Genomic DNA, 24,063 nt, shown 5'->3' with positions numbered 1-24,063 from the left:
AAAAGACTTGACATATAATTATTGATTATCTAAAATTGATGAAATTTGTCATTTTCCTTTTCATATTATGGGAGAGAAATAAATTACTTAAAAAAGTTAACTTAATACAAACAAAGAAGTCAATTATATTGCTTCCCTCAACACGATTTATTTCACCAGGCATAACACTAAGAAGAGGAAAGCATATATATATATCAGCAGAACAAATGATGATTTAAGGCTAATAAACTTAATTATTAGAAGCATTTTCTGTGAATAATCCCCGGTCCATTTTCGTCATACTCAGCCTTAGTCACCCACATCTGCATATTCACATGCATCACAACAAAACCACATACCCTAACTTAATTAAAAACCATATTATATCCAAATAATTTACCTGTTGAAAACTGTCTAAAGAAGCCAAAATGGCGCCTCCAATCCAAACATTGTTCTTCCTTTCAAAACCAACCACATGTTTAAGCTTCATGCCAGCAGGTGCAACCGCAGCCATCTCTTTGCTCATCCTATCAGCAATCCCAGGGAACATCGTTGTGCCACCGCTCAATACAATGTTTCCGAACAAATCCTTCCTTATGTCAACATCACACTTCATGATTGAATTGTAAGTCATCTCATGAATACCGCAAGTTTCCATGTCGACCAAGGAGGGCTGAAAAAGAGCCTCAGCACACCTGAATCTCTCGGCTCATATCGTGACCACTTGACCATCTGGAAGCTCGTAGGTTCTATCGATGGCTGAGCTCGCAGTTGCTTTCTTCATTTCTTGGTCGTGGTCGAGAGCTATGTAACCTAGTTTCTCTTTGATGTCTCTGACAACCTCACGCTCGGCTGTTGTGGTGTATGTGTAGCCACGTTCCATCATGATCTTGGTGAGGTAGTCGGTTATGTCTCGGCCTGCTAGGTCTAGACGCGAGATCGCCTGTGGGAGGTGGGTAACCTTCGAAGATGGGAACTGTGTGGCTTACACCATCTCCTGAATCCACCACAATACCTAGAAGCAAAATCAGTAGGATAAGACCTCATCCACCAATCATTTCAATTTTCAACTAATGCAATATATACTTGTTAAAATCAGATTTTCATAAATTAACTTAACCAAGAACAAACTCTTGTTCCTTTGTGTTTATTTATTTATTTTAACTGGGAGTAGTTTGCACCAAATCCTATTTTTTTCCAAGGGAACCAGTTGATAATAATACCTTATAACATGGCGTAAAATATCTTTTGAAAGAAAATCGAATCAGAAGTACAACGAACCCAACTTTTTATGCTAAACCACTAGACGTCCAATGCATCATTACTATTTGTGCTTATATTCAGCTTTTGGATATTTATCTCACAAAAACATATAGAAAACATATGCCTAAAGAATAACATATTCTATATTAAATACTAACCAAATTTTAATTTTCTAACATATTCTTACATGTGGTTGACGGAAAAAAATAACATACTCTTTTTAATTAATTGGAAAATTTAAATTTAAATTGCCTTTATTTTTTTCAAAACATAAATAAAAAGTTGCCTTTACCTGTAGTACGACCAGAGGCATAGAGAGAAAGAATGGCTTCATTGGCAACGTATAGTTTAGGGACACCAAAGGTCTCAAACATGATTTGGGTAATCTTCTCTCGATTGGCCTTTGGGGTTAGAGGAGCTTCACCGAGCAGCACAGGGTGTTTTTCAGGAGCCACACGTAGCTCGTTGTAGAAAGTATGGTGCCAAATCTTCTCCATGTCATCCCAATTGTTAATCTGCTCCATGTGTCGTGGACGGCCAGCGATGCTTGGGAACACAGCGCTTGGTTCATCGTCTCGAGCTAACCCCGCCTTCAGCACATTTTACCAATCATCACAACATGCTATCTTGTTTTGTTTGTTTATATGTAGTGTATATTTTCTAAATGTATGCACCACCGGAAGTATCTTAAGAAAATTAGATTGTTAATTATAAATGTAAACGGGCAAACACAAGATATACTTTTGTTTGCGTTTTTCACTATGCAAAATATTTTGTAGAAAATAAAAACTGAAAATATTTACAATATTAAAATATGTTTTTTTCATGTTTTTTTTTCATGCAAAGGCATAAACTGAGGTTAAAACAGTTAGAACATTGCGGACTAAAAAGGAGTGTTTTACTTGTCTCCTTACCTTGACCATTCCAGTTCTGTTGTCGCACACGATAGGCACCATGTCAGTGTCATCTGCGCCAAAGCTGGTCCTGGTAGCAGCAGGGCGCCAATAGTTTTTGATGCCCTAAACCAGATATAATATTATGCTTAATGAAAATGTTCTTTGATGGAATAGAAGAACTAATCAAAATCATTTTCGAAATAACATTTTGGCAGAAATATGCGCTTTATTATAGTTTTATATTTCTTTCATAAATATTTAAATGCAAAAGAAAACTGTCTAATATAAAAAAAAACTCTTTTTATAGATAATTTTATATTAAATTTGTGAACCTAAAAATAATAAGCAAATAAAATAAATAATAATAGATAGAATGAATGAATAAAATAATTTTTATGATAAAAGAGAAGAAGATAAGCATATGGATAAATTCAAGAATTAAAGAAAAATAATACAACTATAATTAATTGGTTATAATTAACATCTTAATTAATTGTAATTGTAGAAAACAAAGAAACAATATATTACTAGTGATTTAGTATATAAGTACTTAAATAGAGAAGCAATCCAAACATTTTGTCCTAAGCGAAAGTTTCAAATTTCCTTTACTCTAGGTAGCAGTAGCAAGCTGATGAAGCGCTAGCTTCAGGGCCCGTAAATTTAGAATATTATTAGGGGCCAATGTACCAAGAGATCATTTGACTCGGATGGTTATGAAGTAGGTTCACATCTGCAAACGTTCTGAGTTCATAGTGCAAAAACTTACTTTCCCTTTTATTTTGATGCTACATATGCGGGTCGATTACCATATTCACATTTTTGTAAAACTTTATCACTTTTTCTAAATAAAAGCCTAATGTAAGAAATATCACTTTCTGAGTAAAACAATGTAAAAATTGGTAAAATTAACGAGTACAAACTAAATATCCAATTTATATTAACAATAAAACTCAGAAACTAAAATCTATGAATGGACTGAAAAAGAGAGCTAAAACCATCAAATTCCACTCGCGGATGATGGTACGTACCTCATAAGAACCCTGACTATTTCATTGAAAACAATGGCTAATTAACATTGGTGCAAAAACAAGTACAAACAAAAAGAGTAAAAGAAAAAAAAAGATATGTACGAATTACGAGAAAGGGATCAAATGTATAACCATCCTTTTCTTACTTGCAAGAGTGCTATATTCATCTCTAGACGGGGTGTAGTCTCGTTTGTTCTTCTCTCTGTCTCACTAACAAGATCGCGTTTGACAAGAATCGTACCGTTTTGTTGCGTTTATATAGTGGCATGGAATGATAAGCTTGAGTCCAACACGCATAAATCCCCTTCCTGCAAATAAATGCAACAAAAAAGAAATCTAACAAAATTGTAATAAGAATGAATACATGTACGTAGGTGCATCTTTTGGCTATATTATTTGTTACTACACGCAGACACGTGTCTAGTTTCTACTTTTAGCCTTTTTTAAAGTGAAAACATTAATCATTTAACCCAAAATAACTTTATGCTATATTAATTGCATATATAATTGTTTTGAATTACTTAACATGTGGAACCTGCAAAACAACTAAAACCATGAATAATGTGATATTATAATTGATTTATTTCCTAAATACAAATTTTGATTTATTTCCTAAATACTAATTTGTTTCTTATTACATAATACATAATTTTATTTAAAAATTAATTCTTGATTAATGATTTAAGACAAAGTTAACATAATATAAGTACATATCACATATGTTATAGAAACAAATTAAACAAAATGGGTAACCCAAATAAAAACTCTAAGTAGTGATAAAACTTATAGTTGTGGATATATGTTCTAATAAATAATCTATTAGATATATCCATAGGCATGTTCTAATTTTTTGTGTGAGAAAACATGTTCTAAATGTTGGAGAATAGAAGTTATGATGTAAGTAAATGATACCCTATAGTGTTGCAATAACTATCACGAATTCATGATTGTAACGTAATAAACAAACCAAACGAAGTTGTTCAAGTTGGGTTGTTGTCTGTTTCTTTATCTCTGTAATAAGTTGTTTAACAACAACATTGTAATTTCTTCAGAAAATGGTAAGCTTAACATTTTACCAAAAAAAAACAAACCAAACGAACTTGTGTTGTCAAATTCATAGAATGGTTTTTAATTTGTATTATGTGGAGACTGAAGAGTAAAGATGATCATTCATAGTATTTGATGAAAAATCATTTGCAGTATGATAAATTAATTAAAGTATAAACTTTATAAAAACAAAGAAATGAGATATATGAAATCCCTCAAAAAGCAAACAAAATAACGCTCATCGATCACTACAACTATAATCCATTTAGAAGCATTTGAGGTGAACAATCCTCGCTCCACTTTCTTCATACTCAACCTTATCCACATAGAAGTAACTTTACATCCTTACAATTAACAACCCCAACACTCACATTAAACTTAAACAAAATCAATTTATATTTACCCGTTCAATTAGATGCTTTATAGAAGCTATCAATAACCAGAAAGAAACACATGACATATCGGAATGCATTTTGAACAAGTATAGTATACTGTATACACAACTCAAATAATCATCCGTTCACCAACGAAAACTGGTTTACTGAAATGAATAAGAATAAAATGAATTACTTGTTCAAATCCCATCGAAAAATATATAACTCTCTGAAAATTCATTTACATAATTTGTATCTTGTCGTAAAAATATATAAAATTTATCTAATCATTAAAAATTCAATTGCAGATTAATATCCTCAATACATTCTAATTTCCAAGTGGTTTCACCCATTTTTACGGTGACATTTAACTTTTACTCGTGAGGCAGAGAAAAAATAAACAGTAAAAAAAAGGTAAAAATGTAATTTCCTTCCTCCTCTAAATTCCTTTTTACTGGCGGAAAATGCTTTTTGCCAGCGAAGTATATGCCCTTATCACGAGTCCACACACCGAGTCAAAGACCGAGTCTACCTCATCGGCTTTTTTAGTTTTCTTCTTCCCTTCCTTCTCAATACGCAAATCTCTTACCTCCCGGAGATGAACGCCGCCGTTAGAGCTGCGATTCTCAGAACACAAAGCGTATCCTCTCACCTTAAAGCATCGTTCTTTCATTCCACACCCGTCTTGGAACGCAAACGTCGCACTTCCTGGGATTCGGTTTAGTCTCTCTCTCTTTCTCTTTATCCTTCAAAATTTGATTTTTCGTTGAACCCATCAGCTAAAGTTTCGTGCTTTGGCATTTTACATAGCTGATATTGGATCGATGAATGACCATGTTCTTAGCTTTTGTTTTGATTGGTTGAAAGTCTGAGACTTTGAGATGTTTCACTTGTCTGAATCCCGACAATTTTTGTATTGATCCCGACCGGCTAATGTTTCGTGCTTTTGATTTGGGTTTTATGTATATAGCTGAGGTGGATCTGTGTATGACCTTTTGCTTTTTAGCTTTTCTTTGATAGATTGAAAAGTCTGAGACTTTGAGATGTTTTACTTGTCTAGTTTCCGACCAATTTTTAACTAGTGTTAATGTTTGAACAGGTGGGGGGATCTAGTTATCTTCTGATGTTCGGTTTTAGCTTTTTCCTTTTTAGCTTTTTGTTTGATAAATTGAAAGTCTTAAGACTTTGAGATGTTTTTACTTGTCTAAGTTCCGACCAATTTTTAACTAGTGTTAATGTTTGAACATGTGGGGGATCTAGTTATCTTCTGATGTTCGGTTTTAGCTTTTTTCTTTTTATCTTTTGTCTGATAAAATTAAAAGTCTGAGACTTTGAGATGTTTTCACTTGTTTAAGTTCCGACCAATTTTTAAACTAATGTTAATGTTTGAACGTGTGGGGGATCTAATTGTCTTCTGATGTTCTGTTTTAGCTTTTCTTTTTTAGCTTTTGTTTGATAAATTGAAAGTCTGAGACTTTGAGATGTTTTACTTGTCTAGTTTCCGACCAATTTTTAAACTAATGTTAATGTTTGAACATGTGGGATGGGATCTAATTTATCTTCTGATGTTCTGTTTTATTTAATTTATCTGTAGAAATCAAATGTTCACAGGAAGAGGTTCAGAAGAATGAGAGAGAAGCAAGAGTTGCTGCGTAATGTGAATGCCTTCGCATCAAACATGTTTACGGTACTATAAACTAATCTCTCTCTGCTATCATGTGTTTACTGTTCGGTTTGTGTAAGTAACTTTGACGTTTTTGATTCCAGAGCTGGCATGATGAGTTTGACTACAAAGAGCCTCCTTCCTCACAGAAGCGAACCTCTTGGTTTAAAAAACAGTACGCCAAGGAACCTAAAGGGAAATGGAACGGCAAACACGGTCCAAGTAAAGTGAAATGTCTTTAAGCTTCTTCATCTACATACTCTTATTAAAAAAGTACTTTTATTATTACTGTGTAGGGAACTTTGATTTTTGCGAAGTGGATGAGGACTTTGACATTGATTATATCTTCCCTGGTGGACCTCGAGGTTTCTCTTTCTCATTCACCTATGAAGACGATGAACCTCCTCGATGGTATAGGGACCAGTCATCATCAAGGTCTTCGAGATCGAAACATCATCGAATATACGAAGATGAAGATGATGACTATACAACTTCAACAGAGTCAAGTGACTCTGAGAGTGAGTCAGAACCAAACCAAGCTTCTCATAGACAAGCACTTGGTCTTAGTCCTTCGGGTCCTTTAAACCTTAAAGACGTCAAACATGCGTGAGTACTTACTTCACTTCACTTCATCGTCTCATTACTTTACATGAAACTTATGTTTTGGTTATATCACAGATATCGAGTTTGTGCACTAAAATGGCATCCAGATCGTCATCAAGGCTCTACTAAGGTAAAACCAATTAGATCTCCTCCATTTGAAATCTTCACTCTCTTATGTGTGATGTGTGTATTGAAACAGGAAGCGGCTGAAGCAAAGTTCAAGCTATGCAGTGTGGCTTATCAATCTTTATGCGAAAAGCTAGGAGTGAACTAAGATTAAAAGAGCTTAGATAGTGTTTGATTACTTACATTAATGTTTTCAAGTTGCTTCATTTTAGAGCTCATCTCAGAGCAAAACCTTTGTTCTGTTCATTTTTATTATTAAAAGGTCACTACTGCAACGGCCCATTAGCCCAATTACAGCGGCCCAACATGTTGATTATCATTTATGGAAAGTTCTTGGTGATCAAGCAAAAAAAAAACTTTGGAGTAAACATTCCATTCTCTGTTTTTATTTTACCTAAAAGACAAAATGGAAAATAAACTATTGTTTTTTTTCTTGCTTCTCTGGAAAAAAAATATTTCTGAGTCGAACATAATTCGATCAAAGACACAACAATGTTGTGTACGAACGCTGCCACTAAAGCAGCGATTTCCAGACCGCAAAGCTATTGTTCTCTCCTGAAAACTGCGTTTATCCATTCAACTCCCGTCTTGGAACGCAAACGTGGTTCCTCTTCTTCTAGTACCGTACGTGGGTATATCTAAGATCAATATTTTGTCAATTGCTTCTAGATTTACTGTGTATTCTTTAGTGTTCAAAGCTAGTGTTTTAGAAAAAAAGGATTGTTAGATTAATTAATTTTTTTTTTTTGGTTTTGAATTTCTAGCAGAAATCAAATGCTAATAAGAAGAACAAGAGATCCAAAAAGTTTTTGAGGGAGCATCAAGAAAAAGTACGCCGTGCCGTGGAAGAACTTAAACGTGAAAGAGAAGAGGTAAAAAAAAATGAGACGAATTAAAACTTATCAAAACACAAACAAAAACGTTTTTAACCGCTCTTTGTGTAATTAAACATTAGGCTGCTGCTAAAAAGGCCAAAGAAACCAAAGAAAACATGAGTAAATGCAACCAAGACTCCAAGAGTACTCCACGTAAAAGTAAGTTGTTATATATCCCTTTTAAACATGTCGCATTTTTTATACATAGTGGTATTAAGAAACATGTGTTACATTTTCTGAAGGTCAATTTGGTTACGAGGATAAAGACTTTGATATTATATTCCGATCTTTATTCGGTGTACCACGAGGTTTTGATTATTCAATCTATGAAGAGGAGGACCGTCGTTGGTGGTATCACCCTTCATGGTTTTCTGGTTCCTCTAATAACTCTTGGAGATCAAAATATCGATTTTATGACAAAGACGAAGAGCAAGAAGAAGAAGAGGAACTAAGCGAAGAGGAAGAAGAAGAAAGCAACAGTTCTAGTAACTGGTGGAGATCAAAATCTCGATTTGATGAAAAGAAAAAAGAGGAAGAAGATGGCTATGGTTCATCAAAGTCCAATGGTTCAGTACTGTCTGACCCAATAGAAGCTACTCATAGAGAAACACTTGGACTGAGTCCTTGGGCTCCCTTAAAACTTGAAGATGTCAAACATGCGTGAGTTTTTGTTTATTAAACTTCATCATAATAAAACACATGCATTCATCTATAACTCGTCATGATCATGTTTAACTTTTTTTGCTTCCTTTTTTTGGGATTAGATATCGAACTTGTGCATTAAAATGGCATCCTGATCTTCATGATGACTCTACCAAGGTACGTAAAAAGCCAATAAGAATATTTTTCAATCTTCATTGCAAGTGTTCTTTTTCTCTTTGTGTTAATTTTTGAAACTATTAACAGGCTGAGGCTGAAGCTAAGTTCAAGCTCTGCGTTGTGGCTTATCAGTCTTTAATCCAAAAGCTACAGTCAGCTAAGATTACTTGAAGAATGCAAAGGATGGTGGATTAACTAAAAGTGATGTATGTTTTTATAATTACATGGAGATTTCTTATAACAAAAAAAAAAACTGTTTTGATTATGAGTTTATGACCTTGACCAACCAATATACTATACATCATCCAAGCACTGCTATGTATTGTCCTCTCAATCTTTTAAATCGAAATATTGTGTTCTCTCTAAACTTTGCAACAAGTGTATATTGGTATCTCTTACGTCTGCTTCTGTGACTTAACCTGTCAAAGTGAAATATTGAATCAAAGTTTGCATCAACTGTAAAGGCTGATCGACAGAGTTACTTATCATAAGCAGCAAACTGATCAGGAGGTGCAATTATCTCACTCTCAGTAGATTTTTAACAGGTGTTCCTGAATATACAGCTTCTGAATTCTGATTATTATTGTGTGTTTTTAAAAAACTTTTCAAGCAGAAATCAAAGGCTAAGAAGAACAAGAGATCAAAAAAGTTTTTGAGGGAGTTAATTGATATGCATCTGTCTACTTCTTCTTGATTTTTGAGATAGTGTTTTAGAAATGTACTGCTGCTTAATTTTTTTTGGCAGAAATCAAATGTTAAGAAGTTGTTGAGGGAGCATCAAGAAAAAGTACATCGTGCTGTGGAAGAACTTAGACGTGAAAGAGAAGAGAAGAGGTACATGAGACTTATAACTTACCAAAACACAAACAAAACGTTTTAGCTCTAGTGTATAATGTCTCTTGTCCATGAGTTAACTGTTTTTAACGCTCTTGGTGTAATTACACATTAATTAGGCCGCTGCTAAAAAGGAAAAAGAAAACCTAAATACACGTGAAAGTAGGTGGTTGTCCCTTTTAAAAATGTCATAAGTTGTAGCTTTGTTGAATCACAAGGTGCAATATTCTTTTTTTTTATACAAACTCGTGGAGATCAAACTTTCAATTCAGTACTGTCTGACCCAATAGAAGCTTCTCATAGAGAAACACTTGGTCTGAGTCCTTGGGCTCCCTTAAAACTTGAAGATGTCAAACATGCGAGAGTTTTTCTATTAAACTTTATCATGAGAACAAATTCATCTATAACTCCTCATGATCATCATGTTTAACTTGCTTCCTTTTGTTTTGGGATTAGATATCGAGCTTGTGCATTAAAATGGTATCCTGATCATCATGATGACTCTACCAAGGTACGTAAAAACCAATAAGAATCTTTTTCAATCTTCATTGTAAGTGTTTTTATATATTTGCGTTATAACTCTTGAATGTATATAAACAGGCTGAGGCTGAAGCTAAGTTCAAGTTCTGCAATGTGGCTTATGAATCTTTAATCAAAAAGCTACAGTAAACTAAGACACTGGAGGGTGGATTAATTATAAATTATATATGTTTTCATCATTACTTAACGAGTTTTTTATAACGACAAAAATGTTTTGATTATGAGTTTATGACCCTGAGCAACCAATGTATCGTTGAAACTGAAATAAATATCCACCAAAAATATATACATAGGATGATCAAGAAGAAGCGCCATTAAGGTCTCGATCAATCTACACACCCGATACATAGAGCTATGTCCATTATCATCATATGTACCTAAACATATACATATGACTTACTTATCATTAGCGGCAAACTGATCAGAAGGTGCACTTATCTCACTCACTCCACTACTTGTGCTGGTTTGTCCGAGCAAACTATTTATGGAACGCGCCTTTACCATCCCAAGCTTCACTCTCTTCTTCTTCTTCTTCACTTCCACGGCCACCACCGACTTTTTCTGGCCGCCGCCACGACCGCCGGAACTTTTCTTCGTGCTCCTTACCCTTCCTTTACCAAGATGATGCTCACAAAGAGAATAGCCGTAAAGAGTTTGCTGACAACATCTCCATCCTCTACCGTTAACTCGGCTGCACCTTGATCCTTCCTCTAACACATCACTGCTCTTTTTCTTCCCTTTCCTTTTCTTCTTCCCTTTATTAGCTTCTTCTTCTTCTTCCTCATCCTCTTCCTCTTCTTGTTCCTCGAAGCTTGTATAGCCTCTTCTCTTCCTCAAAGTAACAACGTTTTGATTCTTCTCGACAGCTATTATAATAACACATAGAAATGGTGAATGGTGCAACAAAAATAACATAAAGCCACCAATTAAACGTAGCTCTAAGTGTGTACCTTGTGTTGAAGAGTCGGATTCTCCTTGGGAATTAACGTTATTGCTGCGATGGTTTGAAGCAAGAAAGACTTAATGTAAAGAGATGAAAACGATCTATGAGTGCAAAAAAGACGATAATAATAGAGCTAGAGCGACCATTGGTATAAAGAGCATCCCACGCTTACGTGCACCATCATGAGGTGTGCATGTTTAGAAGTATTATTGAGTTTCCTACTCATTATCGCTAATACTAACTAGTAACTACTCTTGTTTTCCCAAAATGTTAAAGGTGTGAGAAGAATGACGACAGTCATGGTACTATAAAATCATAATAAGAAAATGAATTTACAACTTTTTGGATTAGATCCAACCTCTACTATCATTGCATCTGTAAAACGTTATTGCCAATATAACAAAAAATTTCTTGTTCAAAAAAGACCATGAAAGTTTTAATTTTGAGATCATGTTTCTGTGTTGGGTATTTTTGAAGCTTGGAACTTTTACAAAACCGAAAAATAAAAAAAAAACTTTGTATGTTTTAGTTAAATTATTTTCCCAATTATTATTACACCAGAAAGTTATAAACATGGAAGTGTAGAACAAGAGAGTTACACAATACAGTTCAAGAATTCACTTACTTGCCCGATGCAACTGTACAGCTCTTCACGTCTACATCATCTCTATCTCCATTATCATCATCCTTTTAGAAAAACAAAAAGAGCAATTGAACATGAGATCCTTCGAATTAAGATTTTGAAAATGAAGAGTGTAAAACCCAATTATAAACAAAACACAAACTGCACCCAATAATCATATATTTTTATCGGTCGATTATAAATAAATACAACTAGAATCATTTAATAATTCAAGCTCAGCGTATACAAGAAGAACTCACCAAAGCTTTCTCCTCCTTCTTGCTCGTCACATCTCTTTGAATCAGCGGAAGATGAAGAAGAGAAGCAGAACTGCCTCCGTCTATGTCTTGGCCGTGAAAGTATCGAGCGGCGGACGTCGGAGACCGGTTAGAGTAGAGATCTGAGAGAGGAACAGGTAAGAGAGACGAAAGAGGGAGAGGCACTTGTCGTTTCCGGATCCTCATCGTTGTATACGAAAAAAAAAAGATTCTTAACTTTTTGTTTGCACCAAAGAAGAACTTAAATATAAAGAGAGTAACCCTTTTTTTTTATTTTTATTACACGGACTTGGAAACTAAAGATAAATAAAAAAAGGAGAAGGCTTTGTGGTGTTGTGTTGTGTAATGGCCTCTTCTCTCTCTCACTCGCACTCGCTTTTTTAATTGTTGTTGCACCCGAAAAGCAAGTTAAGTAGTAATTGAGACTTGAGACCATCTCTTTATATACTGTATAGTTTATATGCTTCTTATTATTGTCAACTACTCCTATATAACATTGAATATTAATGCCATTCACATGTAGATTTCTCGAAAAAAAATTGGGTGAATTGTCAAAACTGAGGTATGTTTTTTGGCGTTGTGGGAGGGAGGAGAGGCACGTGGATAGTGGGTGGCGCACGTGCGGGGAACCGGGAGAGGAGGTAATCGGTGGCTTTCTTTCTCTCTTTATCATCGATGCCAGCTTGGACGAGAGGGAGTGGGTGGGGGAGAGAAGTTTTATCCTTAGGCTTTCTTGTGTGGGTCCTCCTTTTTTATATATTTCTCATAATGACCTCTTAATTTTGTTTTATACTATTTGTCACCCCTAACTTTTTTTGTTTTATATTTTCCACATCCTCTCTAGCAAGTGCAAGGAGGGAGAGTATTTACGAGCTAACTCGGCCTATTCATACTTTCATCGAGCTAACAAGAGGGATGATAATATTCTCGAAAAAAGATAGATCGAGCTACAACAACTAAATCATAATGTATGCTTACATCATGGTCCAATAATACATGTGTCCCCATATATAGACTAAAAACATATTATGTTTTGTTATGTGAAACCTGTTAAACGTTTGTTTATCAGTGGGGGGTGATATCGTATTATGTAAGTTTAGTATTTTACAAAAATGAACAATAATAAGAAAAGAGATGAACGACAGTGTTGTTGTACTTGCATCCCTAATTGAAATAGGTGGGAATGGGCTGTCAATCATGTCACATTAAGCCAAAATTGTTCTATTAGTTATTTTTCATTGTTATAGTACATGTGTATGGGTGTTCAAAAAAAAAAAAAAAAATAGTACATGTGTTTGTGTATGGTAAGAAAAGAACCTGCTTGACGTCTTAACGTGCACCTCGTTCATTTGAATACTTTTTGCCGCCATAGATGAATTTCTCAAAGATAATTTGGTCTGAATAACTTCATATGTTCATCAACTGTTTTGTTATTTTTTGTCACATTACTTAATTAATCGTTGGTTAAGCTGTTTTACGTGACATCTTATGCTCAGCTGCTTATAAAGTCAATTCTATCTGGTGAATCGAACATGAAAGAAACTAGGTTGTTGCGACTTCTTTGTTGTTACTGTCAGTGATAATTATCCTATATAAATATTAATAGTGAACAACAAGTCGCTTTGGCCGAGTGGTTAAGGCGTGTGCCTGCTAAGTACATGGGGTTTCTCCGCGAGAGTTCGAATCTCTCAGGCGACGACTGTTTTTGTAATTTTTACTTTTTTTTAAAAAACAGTGTAACAATAAAGCGATAAAAGTAAAACAGAGCGAAACCATTAAATGGCGTTTCATCATCGAGCCAAACAACAAGACAGGACAGGACAGGACACAAACTATCTCCTGTCTGTCTCCTGCTCTTGCCGTCTTTAATTGCGTAGCTTGTCTAATCCGCGTCTCTTCTTATTCTTCCTCGTTTCACACCTTCTTCTTCAATCTCCTCATTTTGAATCTGAAAACAAAGTCCTCCATAACTGAACGCCACCGCCACGCCTGGAAAATTTCTCCAGAGAGGTAAGTGTTTCTCTCTCTGTCTCTATTTTTGTCTTGTTTCTGCCAAATTTTGAGTGCTGTTTTCTCTAGGGGTCTAAAAATATGGTCTTTGTCTGAATCTAGAAAATATCAGCAAGGAGAAATTCAAAATTTGCTAAATTTTTTGAACAACAACATGTTACCTACTTACCTATGATAACATTTACATTTCATTTTCTTAGAGGCTTTTGGTGAAGAACTGTTATATAAGCTTACATTGTTTCTTTTCCTGCAGAAGGAGTATATCATCTGTAACACCAGAGAGCAAGATGGTTTTACTTGATTGACTCTCTATGGCTCCTCCTGGTGGCAATGCTTTCAAAGAATCCAACTCAACAGGCTTAGATTATGAGGTTAAGATGTCTAAAGTAGAGGCTAATAACAAACCAGCAAGATATGGAATCCATTCAAGCAATGGTGTCTATGAGCTCCTCGATTGCCTAGTTTGTACAAATCTTATGTATCCTCCAATTTTTCAGGTATGTAATGTCACTAATGTTCCTCTTTAATTCTTCTTTGTTTATTTAAAGTGTAGTACTTCCATACAGTGCCCTAATGGCCACACACTGTGTTCAAGCTGCAAACTGAAAGTGCACAACACATGCCCTACATGCCGCTACGAGCTCGGCAACATAAGATGTTTGGCGCTCGAGAAAGTTGCGGAATCGTTAGAAGTTCCGTGCCGGTACCAAAGTCTAGGGTGTCACGACATTTTCCCGTACTACAGCAAGCTCAAGCACGAGCAGCACTGCAGGTTTCGATCTTACAACTGTCCTTACGCTGGCTCTGAGTGTTCGGTGGCCGGTGATATTCAAACTCTTGTTGACCATCTCAAAGATGATCATAAAGTCGATATGCATGATGGTTGCACCTTCAACCACCGTTATGTCAAGTCAAATTCACTCGAGGTTGAGAATGCTACATGGATGCTTACGGTAATCCCATGAACTTGCGTTTAATGTTCAAGATGCTAGGCGGTAGTTAGGCGTTTTATATGAGATTATTGATTAGGCAGGCTGTAGACCGATTTTTTGAATGTCTAGACCAATTTTTTAATAAATATTTGTGGAAAAATTGTTTAGTTTAGGTCCAATTTGCTTACTAGTCGCTGTATAGACCGATTTTTAAAAATATTATTCTGGAAAAATTGTTTAGTTTTGGTCCGATTTACCTACTAGTCGCCGTTTAGGCTGATTTTTAGAACACTGGTCCAGATAAATAATTTGTGTTTACACTACTTGAATCTTGTCTTGTCTGATGCTTTTTTTAAAGGTGTTCAACTGTTTTGGAAGACAGTTCTGCTTACACTTTGAGGCGTTTCAGCTTGGGACGGCACCAGTGTACATGGCCTTTCTGCGTTTCATGGGAGACGAGAAGGAGGCTAAGAAGTTTAGTTACAGTTTGGAAGTTGGAGCTCACAGCCGTAAACTGACTTGGCAAGGCATTCCTAGAAGCATCAGAGACAGTCACAGGAAAGTTCGGGATAGTCAAGACGGACTCATCATCCCTAGAAACATGGCTTTGTACTTTTCTGGTAGTGATAAAGAAGAGCTTAAGCTGCGAGTTACTGGGAGGATTTGGAAAGAAGAATAGCTCTCTGATGATGATTTTGATTGGAGCTGAAACGGATGATGTACATAGGACATAGCAGAGTCTTGAGAGCTTCTTTCACCATTAATAGGTTGCAATCTTCTGTTGTTTTGCAATATTACATACTCTTGTCTTGTAATTTTCCTGATTTGTTGGAAAAAAAAACGAGAGAGACAGACAAGCTTTAGTTTTGGTTATGTTCTTGTATCAAAAGTTGATTTTGTCTTACTTTTATCATACAGTATGATCCATGATAACTCTTCCTCATCATCTTACAAGGAAATATAATCTTACAGTAAACGTGACTTCATTTGAATGTTGCTGGATTTGATATAGATTTTTTTCATTTGCCAAGAAAACAATTTAAGTACCAAAATGATAAATTATGAGTATAACCAAATGATTACAAAGATAAGTTTAGTAGTATATGGTCCCGGAGAGGACGTGCAAGACGTGGAGGCAACACTTAACATTATCCTAAGTTGGTTATACTAAAATTCATTTTGATAACAAAGATTAATAAGCAAATGTGTCTTTTTATCTCCCTACTTTATCGCTGAACAGAGAGACTTACAAAATTTCTCCAAATAAAATTTGTTCTTTCTTTTTTTTTATTCTAACCAATTTCTTCCCCAGAAATCACACATAGTTTTTATTCAAACGTCCTAGAAACAGATCCATTCTCACGTTCTGAAGTATTCATCTTATCATCATCAACATCATCATTGTCTTAAGGTTGATTTAATGGCAGAATCGAGGTAACAATCACTAATCTCTTCCATCTTCTTCAATATGATGCGTAATAAATGAATTTAAATTCATAAACATAGGAAATATATTCATAATTAATAACACATTTTTCAGATGTTATTAACAGGTAAACACAGATATTGACAAAAACGGAACCAAAACACAAGAATAAGACAAAAGCACAACATCTGAAAAAACATGTTCTGTTGCGGTGGTGCGGATGAGGAACCTGCCGGTCCGCCCGCAAACCAGTATAATTCAGCCCCTCCTAACAAGGCCGGAAACCCTAACTTTGGGGGTAATATCCCTAATTTTTTTATGAGTTTTATGTCTTCTATGTTCTGAGTTTCACCACCAGCGTTTTGCGTTTTGTGAGTAGGTGGAAATAGAGGAGAGCCGAGGAACACGAACGCACCGAGATCAGGAGGTCCTGCAAAGGTTTTACCCATAGAGATCCCTGCTGTTGCGTTGGATGAGTTGAATAGAATGACGAGTAACTTTGGCAACAAGGCACTGATCGGTGAAGGTTCTTATGGACGTGTCTTCCAAGGCAAGTATAATGGAGATGATGTTGCTATCAAGAAGCTTGACGCTAGCTCTTCTGAAGAACCTGACTCAGATTTCACCTCACAGGTACACACCTGATGATCCTTCAGCTCAAACATCGATCATGTATCTCTCTGATTAGGTCAATATATAACGGTAGTTTATAACCTAATAAGTAATTTCTATTAATTAAAAATGGCAAGTTATCGGTTGTATCACGGCTCAAAAACGAACATTTTGTGGAGTTGATGGGGTACTGCTTAGAAGCAAATAACCGCATTCTCATCTACGAGTTCGCAACTAAAGGTTCTTTACACGATGTATTACACGGTACGTAAAAATTCAACGCTCACTACTAATATTTTAGTTCATGTTATATCTATATATGTGAGATATATATTATACATGGATTGAATATTTAGGGAGAAAGGGAGTCCAAGGGGCTGAGCCAGGGCCAGTGCTGAACTGGAACCAAAGGGTCAAGATCGCGTATGGAGCAGCCAAGGGGATGGAGTTCCTTCATGAGAAAGTCCAGCCACCAATAGTCCACAGGGACGTAAGGTCGAGCAATGTATTGTTGTTTAATGACTTTGTGGCCAAAATGGCTGATTTCAACTTGACCAACGCATCCTCGGATACGGCGGCTAGGCTTCACTCCACTCGTGTCTTGGGAACGTTCGGCTACCACGCTCCAGAGTATTGTACCATAAACCCATTAATCCATTTCTTAATATCATCTCATATATATATAGTGTTTTACACACAAAAGAAGTGTTTGTTACAAAATATATATATATTAGATGAACCAAATATTAGAGAACTCGTAGACACAAGTATTTATTTGCATGCATTTCTAACAATCAGAATGTTCTTGATAAGTTGATATAACGTAAAGAGTATTTTTGTTTTCAGGTATGCTATGACGGGGCAGATAACGCAGAAGAGTGATGTGTATAGTTTTGGTGTTGTGCTTTTGGAACTCTTGACGGGAAGAAAACCTGTAGATCATACCATGCCTAAAGGCCAACAAAGTCTTGTTACTTGGGTGTGTAAACTACACATTGTCCAAGTATATATGCTCAAAAGAGATCCATATCTATCATTGTTAATAATAAACTCTTTTACTTTTGTCTTGCTATGGGCAGGCAACTCCGAGACTAAGTGAAGACAAAGTTAAACAGTGCATAGATCCTAAGCTTAATAATGACTTCCCTCCCAAAGCAGTCGCCAAGGTCCGTTCTACATTTTCTTTTTCAAACAATAAAAAGACATTTTGATAGTTTATAGTTATACAGGCGTTTCACCTAGACCGATTTTTAAAAAAAATATTATTTAAAAAAAAAAATCGTTCAGCAAATTTGTGTAAATTAAGAATTCAAATATGTTTGAGTGTGTGAATGCAATTACAAACATTTCTTTCATGACTCATATTGAATACTAGCTAGAGTCATCAATTCTAAGTTGATGAATAAGGATGTTTTATTTGGTTGAGTTTTGTAATGTTGACTTTTCATTGTGGATGGTGGAACAGTTAGCAGCCGTGGCGGCCTTGTGTGTACAGTACGAAGCAGACTTCAGACCAAACATGACAATCGTTGTCAAGGCACTTCAGCCTCTTCTCAACTCTAAACCGACTGGTCCTGAGTCTACTTCCTAAATTAACCAATTCACCATTTCTCTTGTTTTTGTTGTTGTTATGCCTTATTTTGTTCAAACAAAAATGATTGTTGGTTATATAAGATGTTGTTACTTAAATCGAATGTAACTTATAATTTTCATTGGTTTAAAGCAATCTCTCTCTTTTTGGTTGTAAGAAGCCAGCTAGAAATATTAAATTAGCTGTCAGATACAAATTAAAAAACGATGTACTCTGTTTCTCTTTTCTGAGCTCATTGAAACCAAAACCCTCGAGGACTCGGATACTTATCCAGCCTTTATGATCTTTTCTATCTTCTGAGTGTGTTCAGTAGAGTTTATCTTTGGGCCGAGATAACGAAGCCCATAAGGCCCATTGATGGTGTAGCGACGGTGGAGCATGTTCAGGGAAGAGAGCAGGTGATCGGCGATTGAGAGAGATGGGAACGAGAGAAGTATACGAAGAGAAGCTGAGGCGTGGGAATCTTGATTATGATCCGACAATGAACCCTGGTCTTGGTTCTGCTCGGTGTCCTCGTTGCCTTTCCCTCTTAAACCCTAATCCAGTGAGCTGTCAAAGTTTGTTTCAGTGTTCTTTTTTAGTTATGATGGTGTCTGAAAAAATAAAAACAGTTTCTTTTGTTCTTGTCATCAGGAGAAGGAGAGTGATCACTTCGGTTCTGCATGATGCTGCTGCTGTGGTCAGTTTTGGTTTGGTTTTGAGTTTTCCTTTAGTAATGTTTTGGTTTGGTACTACCGTGACATGTATCAGCTTTTTTTGACAACGTGGAAATCGAATTTATTTGATTGTTGTGCATGTAGAACTATTATGTTTCTAACTAGGTTATCCAATGTGCAATAGGCTGGTTCTGGTATTGGTGGCTTGCTTAGTCCCGTCCATGCTTTCAATACAGGTATCACATGATTCCCTTGTTATCAAATCATTTCTACAATGTCATGGATCTCGTTTCTTTTGTCTTTCAGGGATACCCTATCTTCAAAATCGGTTTCCTGGGTCAAAGCGGCTCTCCTTTCTTGTAGGAGTATGTATTTGATCTTGCCTTGTCTCCTAGTTCTGTACTTCTTCATATGAATGTTCTTTTGCTTCTCACTTATAGCTTTTACTTGTAGGTTCCATTGCTGTTAGGATATTCAGGTGTAGGGGCTGCCTTTGGAGGTAACATGATCTTCTTTGGTGACTTGCTTCACTTTGTCCCTAAATGTGCATTATCAATATATCCTGCGTTAGTGATTAAATGCATGCCCCATTGTCCTGAAATATTGTGAAAGGGCTGTGTTTTGAACCTGTGTGATTATAATTAGCTGTTGGAGTTCTCTGTTTTTATATTTACCCCAAAGAAGTGTTATGTCCATGAGTTCTCATGTATATGTATATACATCTGTATGTTTTCTTTCAAGAAAGCACCTGAACTTTTTGATCTTGTAACAATATTGGATCAGCTGACAGTAACCTCGTATTATGCATCTTCAAGTGCTTCACATTATGGGATCTCTATGCTCACCCGCCATATCGAAGAATATTACCTCTCTCGAACTCTGAAAGAATAGGTAAAATGAAATCAGCACAGATAAACAAGAATCTATTCTACTAGCCTGGCTGAGCAGCTTATCAAGTCATATAATGTAACTATTACAATGATTATTAACAATATCTTCCTGGTTCATTTTACAAGCAGTCATGTAACTACATGAATAGTGTCTTCTCAGTGGCTATTTTGTACATATTAATCCAAATTCATAAATTTTAATACGTTTTCCTTGAATCCTTACATAACATCATATTTTTGAAAATTAGTATAGTAATAAGCAACCAGAGTCTAAAGGACTAACCACATGGTCTGGATAGATAGGGTCGGTGTAACTTTATGTTAGCTTTGGTTACCAAAACAAGGCCACCATTTTGGAAGCTTGCATTGTTTGTGTATCCTCAGAATGTGAGTTCTATTCTGAAAGGGGTGTTTTGAGATGTGTACAGTTAGAACTATCATCATCCTCAAGTTGCAACTTTCCTAGGGTTGTGGGCCGATGTTCCTTAAATTCCACTAGTCCTTTTTACATATCTAAAAAAGAGACAAGTGAGCAGAGAAAAAGTGGTCCTAAGGTTTTTACATAATGTATGTGTATGCTCTTCACACGTCTTTATTATGTGCTTCTTTTATCATTTTGTTCATCACATGCTTTCCCTTCTACATTGCATTAACTTTGGTGGGGTCCTTTTCTAGCTGCTCTTGATATGTTAACTCTTTGACACCATATATCCTTAAATTTCCATAATTTGATAAAACCATCACGTAATTCTCAGATGTACTGTGTTCTCTGGTTTAGACTCTCTGCAGCTTTGTTATCCAAACAACTGTCTCGACTAGGGCATATCTGTCTTTTTCCCCATGTGATGCTGCAACCAGTTTGTTCAAAAACAATCCATAAGACTTGGCTGTAAAATCTTTTGACGGGCTGAGTTTGGTCATTTGTTATCACAACAATATGTTTATAGACTTATAGGATTGGTTGTATAACTTACTTAATTAGTTAGATATTACCAATCGTGATTGCTACAACTTTTTATGATATAATTAATTAGAGAATTAAGCTTACCATATTAAAGACATAATCAATAACAGTTGTTGTATATAATAGACTTCTAAATAAACTGCATTTTAGCCTCAATATAAACTTGTCGTTTGTTGGGTAATTAGTAATTACCCTTTTCATATCCTTTCCTAGAAGAGGTGATCAAGTGAGATTATCTGTCTTTTAGCCTTTATATATCGGTTAGCTTTGGTATGATATGCACCAGTTGGTAATTATAATGCGAACAAGCATATCATTAGTTGTTGATTTTTATCTTCTAAATATGGTGCGAGGCAATCGGTGACTGAAGACATGCCAAAACTAGAAAACTCTAGCTTTTATCTAAAGCAAAAGTCATAGGTGCATACGGTTGACTTTAATGTTTTGATTAGTGTAACACATAAAGGCACATGTTAGGTACGATGATTGATATCATTGCTTCTTCTAAGGAGATATGAGATTAATAACTTATGATTCTTCTAGGCCTTTGTTACTGTAAAGGTGTATGTGCTTCTATCAAACTCTATTCTCTGGAGGCTATTAGCAAGAAACATGGTCATGTTCTTTCAAGTTAATGATTATGGTGTATGTGTAGAGTATGAACAAGTAACTATATTGGTAGACAGCTTGATTGATAATTCTCTTTGAAATGCCCCAAAAAAGTCTGAAAAGAAACTAAAGAAGAAATCTTTTGAGGAAAGGCTTTAGGTTCTGTGTGTTGAGATGTGAAAGCTCTCTTTGGCTAACTCTACATTTGTAACATGGACCACTTTCACTTCTCAACTCTCTTTCTCTCTCTCTCTCTCTCTCTCTCTCTCTCTCCCCTCTTGTCTTGTCCATTGTCTTCAGTGATCCCCACAGTCACCGAATCATTCATCATCATCAACATCAAGAGCTTTCTTCTTTGGCTCTTGATTCGGTAAAAGACCGTTTGGTAAAACATAGACTGAACGTTTGGATCTAAAGAGATTTGAGGGTTTTAATTGTTTTAAAAGACATACAAATTTGACTTAATGACACAAATTGATCGAGACTTGAATTTTCTTGACTGCTACAACAGAGAAAGTAGGAGCTTATGTATGACTTCCACGACACTTAATTTAATGTTCCTATTTAGAATCTTGAAGCCATATAACAGAATTCAGAAGTGAACTGATGATTTATTTTGGGATAAATGTATTATTCAGACCATCGTTCAAATATTTTTATAGTATACTGTTATATTTAGTACTCATTCCGTTTCCTAACATGTTTTAGATTTTTACTTGTTCCACAAAAATAGATTTTATATATGTTTAAGATATTTTTTATACTTCTAAAAAAATTAAATGAAAATATTTGAATTGATTAAATTTCATTGGTGAAAAATTATTGAAAAGTGTATAATAAAGTAAAAGAAAAATTAAATTATAAATATTTATTAAATTTTTAATAATCGTAAACACTTTAAAAAATTTTAATTTCGAGAACGGAATGAATATATTATTATAATTTGTATTCATACCGGTTAAGTAATAATTTAAGCTTCCGATTAAACTTTTTAGATGTTAGGTGTTGTATCAACGCCCATTAATTATAGCTTTCTTGAACACTGATTCAGAGGAAAATGCATGAATAAATTATACTAATTAAATCAAATATTATTCCTTAACAATAATCATAACAATATAAACTCAAAACTGAAAATTCCTCAAAGGTTCAAGATCTACACATTATGTTGGTTCTCCTTAGTTTTTTTGACAAAAGTTCTCCTTAGTTTGTATTCTTTTTTTTCTCTCTAAGACTCACAGAAGAATAGGCTTTACCGTTCAAACAAGTCTCATCACGGCTAAGTTAAAGTGATGATGGATACCAAAAACAAAGTGTCAAAGATGAAGATCGAGACTCACATGATCCTGCACATTAGGTTTCATCAATCTGTACGGCCAGTTCGATTCTTTACGCTCCTGCTCATGCGTTTGAAACGCTGGTGAAGCTGAGTAAACGCCATGAATAGCGTTTGCTGACGTGGAAGGTGGTGGTACACGCCACAAACCCAAAGGACTTCCGTTGATCATCGGTGGGTTAGAAGAAGAAGGAGGAGGAAGAAGAGTGCGTGAGTAATACGACGGCGTTTGGTTTCCTCCTACTCCACCACCGTAGAATCTAGCTTCCGTCGTCCACGTGGGATAGTGACGGTGGTGATGGTTGTTTAGGAAGCCGTAGACGTGGTGATGGTCAGCATGATGAAGGTATGATGGCATAGAACCGCGTTTGGCGTGTTGACGTTCGCGTTTGTGAGCGTTTTGGTGTCCACCTAGGGCTTGAGAAGTTGGGAAGTTTCTGAAACAGTAGTGACACTCGAATCTCCTGTTATTGCTGTTGTCTTTCTCCTTGTCTTTCTCCTTGTCCTTGACATTCTCAGAGCTCTCTTCGTTGATCTTGGTCGTTGTGGTTTCGGAAGAATCTACATAGAAGTCTTCTTGTTGAGCATCGGAGGAGTTGTCTCCGACGAGTTCTTGGCCGAAGAGACGAATAATGGAGCTTTTTTCTTTGGGAGGAGTACGGCGGATGAAAGGAAGCTGAGAGAAAGATTCAACATTGACGTTCATGAAATCGTGAGTTTCTCTTCGTCCATTTGTTTCGTCCATGGAAGAAAGAGAGTGAGGAATGAATGAGTTTGAGAGGTTGGCTGTTTCAGAGACAGGAAGACAAGAGATGAGGTTTTGCATTAATATAAAGAGGTTTTCTAAAATTCTTTTTAAGGTAATTAATTGTTATATTTCCCGTGGGTATATATATCACAATTTTACTTTTATCCACCAAGTGATTCACATTACTCTCGCATGTATAGTATTATTTGTTTTGTTCTTTAAAGGATTTTTATATGTTCTTTACAGAATTTAAAATGCTAGTTTTGTATACATAAAAATCAGAAAGAAATTAAAATAGTTCAAAATAATCTTTGGAACATGTAAAAGATCTATTATATATACACATTAGATACCTACCACCCTTGATTCCTTAATTATGTACTTCTAATTTTAATTTAA

At 35.5% G+C, this 24,063-nt stretch overlaps 6 protein-coding genes, 1 long non-coding RNA gene, 1 other non-coding gene and 1 pseudogene across 11 annotated transcripts; 6 read left to right on the top strand and 3 right to left on the bottom strand.

The window, feature by feature from the left end:
• Positions 1 to 65: 65 nt before the first annotated feature.
• LOC106448969 lies at positions 66 to 4,871 on the bottom strand. The gene is made up of 2 exons (XR_007339296.1): positions 380 to 4,871; positions 66 to 302 (listed from the first exon to the last, which is right to left on the bottom strand). It is a non-coding gene; the product is annotated as an uncharacterized LOC106448969 (long non-coding RNA).
• A 178-nt stretch (positions 4,872 to 5,049) lies between these two features.
• LOC106447566 lies at positions 5,050 to 7,270 on the top strand. The gene is made up of 6 exons (XM_013889519.3): positions 5,050 to 5,305; positions 6,182 to 6,274; positions 6,355 to 6,472; positions 6,547 to 6,856; positions 6,929 to 6,983; positions 7,053 to 7,270. The coding sequence occupies exons 1-6, from the start codon at positions 5,186 to 5,188 to the stop codon at positions 7,125 to 7,127; spliced, it is 771 nt and encodes a 256-aa protein (XP_013744973.2). The 5' UTR covers positions 5,050 to 5,185; the 3' UTR covers positions 7,128 to 7,270.
• A 154-nt stretch (positions 7,271 to 7,424) lies between these two features.
• Positions 7,425 to 10,176, top strand: LOC111215283 (annotated as a pseudogene).
• A 106-nt stretch (positions 10,177 to 10,282) lies between these two features.
• Positions 10,283 to 12,237, bottom strand: LOC111215126. The gene is made up of 4 exons (XM_022718427.2): positions 11,873 to 12,237; positions 11,616 to 11,677; positions 10,998 to 11,041; positions 10,283 to 10,913 (listed from the first exon to the last, which is right to left on the bottom strand). The coding sequence occupies exons 1-4, from the start codon at positions 12,074 to 12,076 to the stop codon at positions 10,444 to 10,446; spliced, it is 780 nt and encodes a 259-aa protein (XP_022574148.2). The 5' UTR covers positions 12,077 to 12,237; the 3' UTR covers positions 10,283 to 10,443.
• Positions 12,238 to 13,506: 1,269 nt separating this feature from the next.
• Positions 13,507 to 13,588, top strand: TRNAS-GCU. The gene has a single exon. It is a non-coding gene; the product is annotated as a tRNA-Ser (tRNA).
• A 621-nt stretch (positions 13,589 to 14,209) lies between these two features.
• Positions 14,210 to 15,778, top strand: LOC111215125 (putative E3 ubiquitin-protein ligase SINAT1). Its single transcript, XM_048778726.1, has 3 exons — positions 14,210 to 14,397; positions 14,467 to 14,853; positions 15,191 to 15,778. Exons 1-3 carry the CDS (start codon positions 14,212 to 14,214, stop codon positions 15,509 to 15,511), a joined length of 894 nt encoding a protein of 297 aa, XP_048634683.1. The 5' UTR covers positions 14,210 to 14,211; the 3' UTR covers positions 15,512 to 15,778.
• A 186-nt stretch (positions 15,779 to 15,964) lies between these two features.
• Positions 15,965 to 19,032, top strand: LOC111215399 (probable protein kinase At2g41970). 2 transcript variants are annotated; one of them, XM_048778722.1, is made up of 8 exons: positions 15,965 to 16,266; positions 16,386 to 16,556; positions 16,638 to 16,891; positions 17,008 to 17,134; positions 17,227 to 17,500; positions 17,717 to 17,849; positions 17,950 to 18,036; positions 18,336 to 19,032. In XM_048778722.1, exons 2-8 carry the CDS (start codon positions 16,457 to 16,459, stop codon positions 18,459 to 18,461), a joined length of 1,101 nt encoding a protein of 366 aa, XP_048634679.1. In that variant the 5' UTR covers positions 15,965 to 16,266; positions 16,386 to 16,456; the 3' UTR covers positions 18,462 to 19,032. The 2 variants fall into 2 exon arrangements, with proteins under 2 accessions (XP_048634679.1, XP_022574606.2); XM_022718885.2 differs by having other exon boundaries at positions 16,373 to 16,556.
• Positions 18,880 to 19,726, top strand: LOC111215282. The gene is made up of 5 exons (XM_022718725.2): positions 18,880 to 19,018; positions 19,073 to 19,140; positions 19,302 to 19,353; positions 19,424 to 19,482; positions 19,571 to 19,726. Exons 1-5 carry the CDS (start codon positions 18,880 to 18,882, stop codon positions 19,724 to 19,726), a joined length of 474 nt encoding a protein of 157 aa, XP_022574446.2.
• On the bottom strand, positions 19,292 to 23,762 carry LOC106447565 (zinc finger protein 8-like). Of its 3 annotated transcripts, none has more exons than XM_048778724.1 (2): positions 22,921 to 23,761; positions 19,292 to 19,996 (listed from the first exon to the last, which is right to left on the bottom strand). In XM_048778724.1, the coding sequence occupies exons 1-2, from the start codon at positions 23,740 to 23,742 to the stop codon at positions 19,937 to 19,939; spliced, it is 882 nt and encodes a 293-aa protein (XP_048634681.1). In that variant the 5' UTR covers positions 23,743 to 23,761; the 3' UTR covers positions 19,292 to 19,936. The 3 variants fall into 3 exon arrangements, with proteins under 3 accessions (XP_048634681.1, XP_048634682.1, XP_048634680.1); XM_048778725.1 differs by lacking the exon at positions 19,292 to 19,996 and adding an exon at positions 20,493 to 20,855 and having other exon boundaries at positions 22,921 to 23,759; XM_048778723.1 differs by lacking the exon at positions 19,292 to 19,996 and adding an exon at positions 21,572 to 21,991 and having other exon boundaries at positions 22,921 to 23,762.
• Positions 23,763 to 24,063: the final 301 nt, after the last annotated feature.

Source organism: Brassica napus, chromosome A4, assembly GCF_020379485.1.
Source record: "Brassica napus cultivar Da-Ae chromosome A4, Da-Ae, whole genome shotgun sequence".
NCBI lineage: Eukaryota > Viridiplantae > Streptophyta > Magnoliopsida > Brassicales > Brassicaceae > Brassica > Brassica napus.
This window is presented reverse-complemented; position numbering and strand designations above follow the sequence as displayed.

Bases quoted from the DNA above. Each gene is read 5' to 3' on its own strand.
- LOC106447566 (XM_013889519.3), top strand. From the start codon at position 5,186: ATGAACGCCGCCGTTAGAGCTGCGATTCTCAGAACACAAAGCGTATCC. The intron at 5,306-6,181 runs GTTTAGTCTCTC...ATTTATCTGTAG, and splicing joins GTCGCACTTCCTGGGATTCG to AAATCAAATGTTCACAGGAA. The intron at 6,857-6,928 runs GTGAGTACTTAC...GTTATATCACAG, and splicing joins CTTAAAGACGTCAAACATGC to ATATCGAGTTTGTGCACTAA.
- LOC111215126 (XM_022718427.2), bottom strand. From the start codon at position 12,076: ATGAGGATCCGGAAACGACAAGTGCCTCTCCCTCTTTCGTCTCTCTTA. The intron at 11,678-11,872 runs GTGAGTTCTTCT...TTTTTCTAAAAG, and splicing joins AGAAGGAGGAGAAAGCTTTG to GATGATGATAATGGAGATAG. The intron at 11,042-11,615 runs GTAAGTGAATTC...AAACCATCGCAG, and splicing joins TGTACAGTTGCATCGGGCAA to CAATAACGTTAATTCCCAAG.
- LOC111215125 (XM_048778726.1), top strand. From the start codon at position 14,212: ATGGCTCCTCCTGGTGGCAATGCTTTCAAAGAATCCAACTCAACAGGC. The intron at 14,398-14,466 runs GTATGTAATGTC...ACTTCCATACAG, and splicing joins TGTATCCTCCAATTTTTCAG to TGCCCTAATGGCCACACACT. The intron at 14,854-15,190 runs GTAATCCCATGA...CTTTTTTTAAAG, and splicing joins ATGCTACATGGATGCTTACG to GTGTTCAACTGTTTTGGAAG.
- LOC111215399 (XM_048778722.1), top strand. From the start codon at position 16,457: ATGTTCTGTTGCGGTGGTGCGGATGAGGAACCTGCCGGTCCGCCCGCA. The intron at 16,557-16,637 runs GTAATATCCCTA...TTTTGTGAGTAG, and splicing joins CGGAAACCCTAACTTTGGGG to GTGGAAATAGAGGAGAGCCG. The intron at 18,037-18,335 runs GTCCGTTCTACA...ATGGTGGAACAG, and splicing joins CTCCCAAAGCAGTCGCCAAG to TTAGCAGCCGTGGCGGCCTT.
- LOC111215282 (XM_022718725.2), top strand. From the start codon at position 18,880: ATGGGAACGAGAGAAGTATACGAAGAGAAGCTGAGGCGTGGGAATCTT. The intron at 19,019-19,072 runs GTTTGTTTCAGT...AAATAAAAACAG, and splicing joins TAATCCAGTGAGCTGTCAAA to TTTCTTTTGTTCTTGTCATC. The intron at 19,483-19,570 runs GTATGTATTTGA...TTTTACTTGTAG, and splicing joins GGCTCTCCTTTCTTGTAGGA to GTTCCATTGCTGTTAGGATA.
- LOC106447565 (XM_048778723.1), bottom strand. From the start codon at position 23,742: ATGCAAAACCTCATCTCTTGTCTTCCTGTCTCTGAAACAGCCAACCTC. The intron at 21,992-22,920 runs GTGAGTCTCGAT...AAATCTCTTTAG, and splicing joins AACCTAATGTGCAGGATCAT to ATCCAAACGTTCAGTCTATG.